This window comes from Rhopilema esculentum, chromosome 7, assembly GCF_057945365.1.
Source record: "Rhopilema esculentum isolate cy_ngs chromosome 7, ASM5794536v1, whole genome shotgun sequence".
Lineage (NCBI taxonomy): Eukaryota > Metazoa > Cnidaria > Scyphozoa > Rhizostomeae > Rhizostomatidae > Rhopilema > Rhopilema esculentum.
The window spans coordinates 7,777,106-7,787,389 of NC_142821.1; the positions used below are offsets into that span (position 1 = coordinate 7,777,106).

General features: G+C 37.6%; 2 protein-coding genes across 2 annotated transcripts; one reads left to right on the top strand and one right to left on the bottom strand.

Annotated features, from left to right (window-relative positions):
* Positions 1-301: 301 nt before the first annotated feature.
* LOC135683239 (fibrinogen-like protein A) lies at positions 302-5,892 on the bottom strand. Its single transcript, XM_065198446.2, has 2 exons — positions 4,932-5,892; positions 302-4,070 (listed from the first exon to the last, which is right to left on the bottom strand). Exons 1-2 carry the CDS (start codon positions 5,236-5,238, stop codon positions 3,409-3,411), a joined length of 969 nt encoding a protein of 322 aa, XP_065054518.2. The 5' UTR covers positions 5,239-5,892; the 3' UTR covers positions 302-3,408.
* Positions 5,893-8,924: 3,032 nt separating this feature from the next.
* Positions 8,925-10,149, top strand: LOC135683242 (ficolin-1-like). The gene is made up of 2 exons (XM_065198451.2): positions 8,925-9,231; positions 9,488-10,149. Exons 1-2 carry the CDS (start codon positions 8,925-8,927, stop codon positions 10,147-10,149), a joined length of 969 nt encoding a protein of 322 aa, XP_065054523.2.
* Positions 10,150-10,284: the final 135 nt, after the last annotated feature.

The window sequence follows — 10,284 nt, forward strand, 5'->3', positions numbered from 1 at the left end:
AGGCTATATTCCAAATGCTATGAAATTCAATCAACTTATCGTTTCAAAGATAAATGATTAAACATGATTCAATGAATGCCATTAAAAATTTTGCATTTCTATTAACAAGAAAGGTATACACTGGAGCAGGTTTCGTATATAATGCCAATGCCTGTGGTTGAGTTCAAGGACGTGGTTTATACCGCAGTGTGTGCTATGGGTGGTGGATTGAATGTGCGTTTTCCACACGGCTTCTGTCATGAATGATGTATCTCTCCAGACTGCATAAAAACAGTGGTGGAACTTGAGCTTTTAAACTTGGAGGGGGTGGGGGGGGGGGAGTTGAAGGCAATCGAAATTTACCAACGAAGACATACATGAAGAGTCATTTGAATGCTATCTCAACTACCGATTCTGTAGACCCTCAGCCCCTCTAGCTACGTCCCTTCATACAAAGCTAATTTTCTGGTTTGAATGAAGCTCGGTACCACAGTTGGTTTGATGCTCACTGCTTACCTATGCATTTGTTTAGCTGACTGAAGAAGGCATTTTCTCTTCATTAATTCTCTCTTTTGAGCTAAAGTTCTAGTTTTACTGGCTAAGCAAATTTTAGCCAATTTCTGCTCGGATTCTGCCTAAGAAAGTATGATCTTGCTTTTTTAGATATCTTCTTTTTAAAAGATAGAGGAGAAAGTCTAGGTCAAATTCGCCCACAATGCGCTCACTTGGACACATTATCAGCGCATTATGAATCAAAGTATGCTTTAATTTTTACCATTTCCAGCAATTTTTTCATGATTTTACTCGATTAATTAACATTGCGCATGCGTTGAAAACGAGAAACTGCCAAAAAGACAAGTCAAAATGGCTGCATTCAGAAAATATCTGTCCTCTCAGATGGTACAAACAGAAACCATGCCTGATTAAAGTTGTAACGATGCTGAAGAGAAGTTTCGCGATTTAGGCCAAGATTTGATAGCCTGTGTCCCAGACCTCTACTTTCAAGTTAGGGGTCTGGGACACAACATAAGCTTTAAAAGAACAAGGTTCTACAACGCTGAAGGAAAAAAGAAAAAGCCCTGAGAATTTGCCCCAGGAAGCCCTTTATCAAGACAAGCTTTTAATTACAGGCTGCATTATTAACCATACTTATAATTGATAAAGCTTTTGAGTTTTACAAAGCGGAAGACGATGAGGAGGGAGCATCAAGACAAGATTTGCAAGAAAGTGAAAAGGAAGAGGGCGCAAAGCAACATGGCCAGACCAGAACAGATTGTCGAAGAAGATGTTGACGTAATATGCAACAACGAAAGCTACCGAAGAGAGCTTATTTTTGTAACGTGTGCATGTGTGCATGTGATGTCATGTTCGAAGGCACATCTGTAGAATCATGAGTTTTCTAATGGTGTCATTAGGCAATGCTAGTTAATGACGTATTGCTTGTGCTCGTCATGTGATGACATGTCACGTTTATCAATAAATTGGAAAACCGTGATTGTTCGAAGATTAGAGAATCGGAATATGCACTAGAGACACGTCTGTTTCTGTTGTCCGTTCTGCCCGGTCATAACATTTTCACAAACAGTAAAGCCTCTAAAAATTTGGAAATTTATCAGAGGATCACTTCTGCTGTTAGAAACGAGCTGAAGAACGGCAGGAGAGTTTTTAATGTACGGCAGAACAAACGCGAACGAAATAAACTTTTCTTTTGAAATTGTTTGTATAGATTAGTCGACTTGAAAATGATGACATCAAAACTATTCACAGGAAGCAAGTACTTGCCCATGTAAATCTGTACTTCATCGACAATCGCCATTATCACTATTGAATAAAAGATTTTAAAGTTATGGCATTTTTTGGCATATTCAGGACCACATTTAGTGCATTTATTTGTACACTGCATCCATCCACAGCACAGCATAAAAAAAGGTAAAAACTGACACTCCTGATCAAAAATGTTTGTTGTTTCCATTAATGAATGTTTTTTTTTTGGCATCTTATTTCCCACAGACTTTTTCCATAGATGAGCCATGATAGCCTGGCAAGCCTGTACTGCCAAACAGCCAATCTCACGCTTCGGCAATTCCGCAACCGTCTCTTTTCTCAATGCCGGTGCTATCCGATCAAGCCTCCGTCACACGAAAAGTGAGTTTGAAACATTTGTCCTCGTACGTGTTTCAAACCATGCTCCACCAACCTTGAACTCTTAGCAGAAGTTTCCATGATCTATTGTTCACTGAATTTTTTATTTTCCTGCTTTGCAAACAGGCCAAGAACACAAGCTGAAGTAAATGTGTCACAGTGCGCCTCAATGCACTTAGTGCTTCCAAAACCAGCCTTTGTCACGCTTTCTTGCGTCAAGTACAATTGATTGAGCAAGAATAATATTATCTTCGTCGAGGTGGGGGCCATTTTACAACAGAAACAAAACTTGCTTTTGCTTTCAGCCGAAATTATTCACAATTCAGTTAGCTTTGCTGTCCAAAACCAAACAACAATTTGAAGCACCCTACGGGCAGCATCTAATTGAATTTTGATCGCATCTAATCAAATTAAATTCGCCACGCCCATAACGCGCTGTCTAAACTACGCGCGCTGCAAATTATCTTTTAAAACTCTCCTCTCAATTTAGCCCCCTCCCCACCAGGCACCGCACAGCCATTGAGTTAGCAGCGGCTATAGCCCCCCCCCCAATATTTTTGCCATAATAGGCTAGAAAATGTTTTGGAAGATTTACTCTAACGCAACTTTGGATAGTTAACTCCTATGCAGGAGCAGGTCTTCTTGACTTGAAACCGTTTCTACGTTCAAATTATCCGCAGAAGAAACGACTGGCTCGTTCTTGCAGGACAAAAATAGCCCATCAGCAGCACCTTCAAGCTACCCCCTTCACCTTCTTCAAAAATTGACGCCCTCGAGCTTGATTATTTGCTATGACACATGTTCACAAACTCAGCCGTCTCTTGTTAGGATGCAATCTAAATTTTCCATGAAATTTTTACCAACACAACCACTTTACCTCACTTCCTGTCAAACTCGACCCAATCCCCTGTGACAGAATTTGAAGCAAAAAAATCGACTTTGAAGCAGCTGTAATTACGAGTGTATTTATTTTTCGAAAATATTATGGTTATTTTCGTGATCAGCATACTAGATCAAGTCTAGGGAGCAACTAAAAATTTCATGTCATATGCACTTAAGGCATATTTTACCATTATGTACCGATAATGGATTACTATGTTACTAAGGTGAAATTCTCATTTGACCGTTCCAAAATGGCGACAATGCTTATTTACGCCTTTTAAAGGAGTTGCTAACTTCTCTAGAACGATCCAAAGACCTGTTACCATAAGCATAAATAAAAGTGCTTGTAGCAATGCAATTGAGCTTTAATTTAATCTAAGTCGCTTATCTTGAGTTAAAGGTTGATCAAGGATATGGTCTGATCATCATTTCTGAGAACCTGATTGTGCCAAATTTGTCATCCATCGATCTCCATGACATTCGTGACGCACCCTCGGCCCCAGGGGTACTCACATAAGGAACTTTGTCTTGATGATCGTTGTTCAGGTTCGCAGTAAAGCAATTGGTTGACCACCAAGGGCCGCGAAATGTCTCAGTACAGTGCCGATCACTATGAGCATCATTATCTCGATCTGGCGTGGAGAATGCTGCTCCATAGCTACTTCTCAAAGAATCACCAATGTTACCTTCATATGCACCGAATGTTATCTTGTATTTCTCATCCTCGCTGCCAATTTTGAAATTAGAATACTTTGCAAATCCACTGATTCCGTTAATATTTCTCACTTCGACGCGGAGAACCATGTTATCTGCACTCTGAGTCATCCAGTGTAGATATTTCAAGCCAATCCAAAAGCTCCCATCAACATCCCCAAAACCGTTAACGTAATCCGTCCAATTTCGATAAAAATCAGTTGCATCCACTCGTCTCTGGAACACCAGCCAACCTCCGTTGTCGCTGATCATGTTACAGTAACCCAAGAAGGAAGATCCATTCTTCAGCGACAAATCCACCTTCATACTCGAGTTGATTCCCCATTTCTTCAGTTCGTTGCAGCTTTTAAAACCTGATCAAGACGGAAGATAGCAAAGAGATTAGATTTCATTCTCCGGCAAAAGTTTTCTTAACATTTGAATTCACAATGAAAGTCGCTTCTAGCAAGTCACGTTGCCCACAGTTTCAGGTATGCCAGGCACTGTAACCTTCAGCCCTCAAATTACAAATGTTTCATTGGATTCTTTTGTCATTGGATTCTTTTCTCATTTGACCATCATACAATCAAATAATAAATCTAAATTCACAGTTGCGCTCTAGTCAGGGAAATGTTTGCTACAAGATTTTCTATGGAAGAAATACTTTTTTGGCAAGATTAGATGCACTACAGATTTATGGATTATAGGTTCAAAAGAATTTTAGTCCTGTAAATGCTTAAAATTAAGGAAAAAGCATTATTAGTTGTGAGTTCTAAATGCTTTTGGTGGCGAATATTCTGATATCAAAAGATAAAATTCGTTTTTTGCTTCTTTTATTTGCCAAATTGCATGGAATAAAATTGGAAATTCGCATACTTGCATACAATTATTATAGTATTCAAGATTAGATAATTATTGATCAACGTTCTTTGTGATGGGAATAATTTCACAAGTAAGTTTAAAGAGTCATTGCTAACAATGAGCCTTTGGGAGGGTGGCATATTATCCAGGCGACAATCCAAACAATGGCAGTAAACTTCTACGGATTAACCATAATCGATTTCAGACTGTCTGAAAATGCATTATGGGATGCTTGCGTAGCGCGATGGTTCATTGTTAGCAATGAGTCTTTAATAAGGTTATCATGAGGTAACTCTGTATCAGTTTCACAAAAGTTTTAACTAAGAAGGATTATCCCATTTTTTTACATGGAGCTTTTTTCATTTAAATTCTACCTGCTTCTTTCTTTTCGAAAATTTCATCGTACTCTGATAAATTGCCTCCTTTGCCGATTGCAGATAATTTTTCAGTGCCTGTCCTACTGCCGAGTATTTTGCATTCATTATCTCTGCTGCATCGCAACATTTCTTCTTGTAGTGTAAAATCTTCATCTTTGCTGGCTGAAGTGCTTGATCTGCTGCTTTCTGTGGTAATTTCCCTAAAATGTGTCCCGGTAGTGAATATTTCGGCAGCAATGAACCATTTCCAAGAAAAACATACCAATGTGACGAGCAAAAGCAACATACCAGATGAAAATCGCATCTTTGGTGCTGTGCAATATTTGATTTGACCCCTGCTTTTTTTGCAAATGCATGCAATAAGATAACAGCAAATGAAACCAACCTTGTCAGACTGAATAACCTCTATGTCGTCACCCTCTCTTTGCTCCTTGAAACCATATTTTCAAACATAGTATCTAAGTGATCAAATATTAATCAGATGTCTTAACCGTAACCTGCCTGACTGTAACCTGCCTGAATTACATTCCCTAGAAACACTGTTTCAGTTTTTGCATTGCCATTTTCGCTTGTTGCTCAACAGCAGAAAACAATTTGAAAACTAATAGAAATAATTGTAGATTAAAATGGATTGCTTTCTGCTATCTCTTACCGAGTTGCCTTTGCCCTTTTCATTGTGATATTGAAAGAAACCATGATCGACAGTCACAATTACATATCCCTCATATCTACAATAAAACTAATTCTTTGCCTGTTTTATAAAATATATTTAAGACTACTTTTGAAAATTGCATAGCAACAACGGTTTTAACATCGTGTGATTTATGAAACATTGTCTTGTCATGTTAACCTGCTACGATCAAGTTTATTATGCTGTATAACTATAACCTGAATTTTGTATCATTTAATGAATTTTATATGCTGTATAATTGCAATCGTTTATATTTGTCTTCAATTGCATTGCCGTAAGCGATGTGCAATTTTTGACTGATATTGGCATACTGTTGGTTGATACCCCCACAGGCCCGTAGACACTGAGGTGCAGGGGGGGGGGCAATGCCCCCAATAATTGGTGAAAATTATTGTTTAGCTGATCCAGTTTAGCTGAGTAACCAAAAGAAGCATTCGCTCTGAGTCTCGGCTACGGTTTCAATAAAAAGTGCATATGGCATTTGATCACTTCTACCTTTGCAGGTTCTGTGATGCTCTCAAGACTTTGAAGGTGGTATCCTAATTTGATAGCTATGCATGTGTTTAATCATCCATTATCGAACTGTAGGGATAATGTACGTCTCCTTGCGTCTGCTGAATGTTATTTTTTGCTAATAAAATGTTTTCGCTGTTACATTCTATAGCTTAGTAGAAGTCGTTTTAACCTTGTGTAACTGTTATTTGCATTGCTGCGTGCAAGGTTGTCTTTCTTCATGGCAACAGTTTTTTGATCGTTTTCTAAAAGATGTTTCTTCAGTAGGCGTGGATAGTTCAACAATTTGTATACCTTATATTTATCTTTGTTATCATTGCAAAGATAGACTTTTAACGATATAGAAAACACATTTCGCACTGGAAAGATCGTAGCAGAATCTTTCTTCTTATAATCTATGAAACATTGGAAGATTTCCACAGCATAGCGGCTGTCAATGCAGCATGCTGCACAGACAGAGTAAGCTGAGAAATTGTTTCAAGAAATGAGTGAGTCCTTTAGACCTTTGTCAAGATGTCAGTGTTTTAATATATTTTGCTCCAATAGAGCGAATATACAGAAAAAGCCACAGACAAAAATAATAACTGCAGAAATGAATTAATCGCGTGATCCATTAATCAGTTACCAAGATATGCAGTCAGTTTCACGTAGATGATCTTTTATTGGGCACAGAATCGGCAATAACAGCGGATTAACTCTTCAATTGAAGTCAAACATTAATTGATTGTATTCAGCAGCCTTCTTCAGTTAGCTAACGAATTCATAGGTAAACAATAGGTATCAAAATAATTGTAATGGTTTGCTCTGTTTAAAGCAAAAATAGTCATTCTGTTAGCAGTCGTGTAAAACATTGCGTTCCAAAACCGATGCAGTTTAGAAAAGCTCAAATGTACAATCTTGGTTGGCAGAAGAACAAAAATCCAGGAATGGCGATGTTAAGTTGCAAAATACCATTGAAAATATCCCCCGCAATCAATGATATAGATAATGCTCTTAAGAGGAGCATTAAGCGGATGTTCTAGTTCTTTGTTGCAGTCAGACAACACTGTACATGATCTGCGCCATATAGCAACATCTCATTTTGGTAAGTATGTTTCACATTTAGGCTTTATTGTTCTGAAAATAGCAAAATGAAGTTCAATCCAAGGCCATATTGAAGGTTATTTATGAGAAAATCTGTTCGTAAGTTTAACCAAAGCTAGATATGCAAAAATAGAGCATTACACAATAGTTTGCTTCAGTTACAACTATGTAAAATTTGAAGCGAATCAACGCCGAACAGTTTTTGATGTAGATATCAAGCCTTACTCATAACCATTTTATTAAAATTTGCCGCAAAAACGCTGTAGCAATTTTCAATCCTTAATTTATACGATGTAAAAACGTTCTATATGAATATATAACTTAACATAACCTAGGAGTTTGTTTTGATAGCATTATCAGTAGCCTTTCGACAATTTTTGTATATACTTTCCAACGAGATAGCTGTCAATAGTTGTTTGATAATCGAAATTAAGCCTGGAACTTTGAGTTGCATTTTATTATCGCCCAGTTCAACAAGCCAAAACTCTTAAGACAACATAAAACTAGTTTTTTTTAATTTCCAGTGTAGTTGAATTTCAGTTGAGATTTGAGAATGCAGGCTTAACCCACGCTTTTCTTTACTTATTTCATGATTATTAAAAATAATTCTTAATTTTATTCATCTTACATCAACTTTAAAGCAGTTATAAAAAGCTATGTGAAATGCACATTTTTCAGATGTTTTCAAAGTATTTAAGAATGGAGCACGTCTCTTAGCTTAAAGTCGAAAACTTGAGCTGTGAAAGTCCTATTGAACTAAATCTAAGCTGCAAAATCTAAGTTATCAGAAAACCACTGAATTCTGGCCTTTCTTGCTTTTCTTTCTAGGCTTTTATTTACAAATCAAAGTTTTTTTATTTATCTTGTTCTCAAAGTAAATTAAAATCCTGCAGAGCAACTCTTCTATGTCATTCTTTTTATAAAAATGTCTTGTAGTTTCAAAATGATTGGTCTAAAATTTCTATTGCATTTATGCAGGTGGAAAACGTTTTTAGAACATTTTGAAGGACTACCAACTGTTAAATATTAGTAAATATGGCAGCTTCTACAACACAGTTTGTAAAATCATGCTACAGGCTCAAATAGTTTAATTGTCAAAATTACAATACAAAGTCATGGTTTTAAATAAAAAGATAAGCAGATGTTCCTGCCAAATGTTCAAAAATCTACGGAAAGCACTCGTTGGCAAGGAAACATATTGTTTGAAGAGTTCTTTTTCCAAGCAAATATTTGGAGCAGAATTCTGCCATATTTTTACATTTTTAAATGATTTTGTCTGCAGCCATCTTACAGAGTCTTACTTAGCAAAGCGGCAGGAATCTAGAAGGTGGCTGGGAGGGAGCAATCATCCATGGTATAAGACGTGATGCTATTCTCATTAACTTTATATTGTAGTTTTCTCTTGATCTGCACATGGTACTTTCCAAATAGCAAGTGCTCTGCGGGTAGCAAACAAAACAATGTTTCTGAGGTATTTGATTTGATCAGGCAAGCTGCAGCTACTTGACATTTGCGTTGCTATTACATCAATCAGAGTTTATGTTGGAAATTGTCTGATTGATTTAGAAAACCAAAAAAGCTATCGACTACGAATAGAAACCAGGATAGACATAAGCTGAGTTTATATGCGTTAACTCTTTTAGGCACAACTGCAAAGAGAACTGAAAAGTGGAAATCAAGCATAGTACAGCACTCAAACAAAGATGCATTTGCCTGTTAATCCGTTGCCTTTGCACATAGCCATGATCTGCATTTGTTGGAAATGGTTCCATGCTGCCCAAATAGTGACAACTGGCACGTATTTTAAAGACATTTCAACAAAAAGCAACGGATCTAGCAGTTCACTCAGCAAAGAGACTGATTTTACAATACAAGAAGAAATGTTTCGATGCAGCAGAGATAATGAATGCAAGAATCTCGGCAGGAAGATAGGCACTGAAAAATTATCTGATGTTGACGAGGTTGTGAGTCTTTCACAGTACGATCAAATACTGGAAAAGGAAGAAACAGGTATGCCTAATATGATAATGAGTCTTTATATCAACGTAATCGCGACGGTACATTGTAGTTTCCTTCCTCTGGATGTTTTGAAGGCTTGATTCTTATACTGTGTATTAGTCTACATGTAAGCAGTAGGGACCCTAAGCTGAGAACACGGTGAGCAGCAACAAGGGACACGATGACTCACGTTCCTTTCAGTGTTCATTTAAATGTTTTCCTGATAGCTATAAATACTAACCTACTTGCCTTATTTCCTCTTGATCAGGTTTTCAAAGCTGCGGTGAACTGAAGAAATGGGGAATCAACTCGAGTATGAAGGTGGATTTGTCGCTGAAGAATGGATCTTCCTTCTTGGGTTACTGTAACATGATCAGCGACAACGGAGGTTGGCTGGTGTTCCAGAGACGAGTGGATGCAACTGATTTTTATCGAAATTGGACGGATTACGTTAACGGATTCGGGGATGTTGATGGGAGCTTTTGGATTGGCTTGAAATATCTACACTGGATGACTCAGAGTGCAGATAACATGGTTCTCCGCGTCGAAGTGAGAAATATTAACGGAATCAGTGGATTTGCAAAGTATTCTGATTTCAAAATTGGCAGCGAGGATGAGAAATACAAGATAACATTCGGTGCATATGAAGGTAACATTGGTGATTCTTTGAGAAGAAGCTATGGGGCAGCATTCTCCACGCCAGATCAGGATAATGATAACTGGAGTGATCGGCACTGTGCTGAGAGATTTCGCGGCCCTTGGTGGTCAAACGAGTGCTTTAATGCGAACCTAAATAATGATCATCAAGACAAAGTCCCTTATGTGAGTACCCCTGAGGCCGAAGGTGCATCACGAATGTCATGGCTATCGATGGATGGCAAGTTTGGTACCATCAAATATTCTGAAATGATGATCAAGCGAAGGTCTTGATAATTTTGAAATTCAAGATCGACGATTTAAGTCAACACGGACAGTTCAACTATTTGGATTCGAAAATATTTTGCATTTTCTATTTCTACGTCTTACACAACACAAGACAATATGGTAGTACTTTAGCAAGTTGGA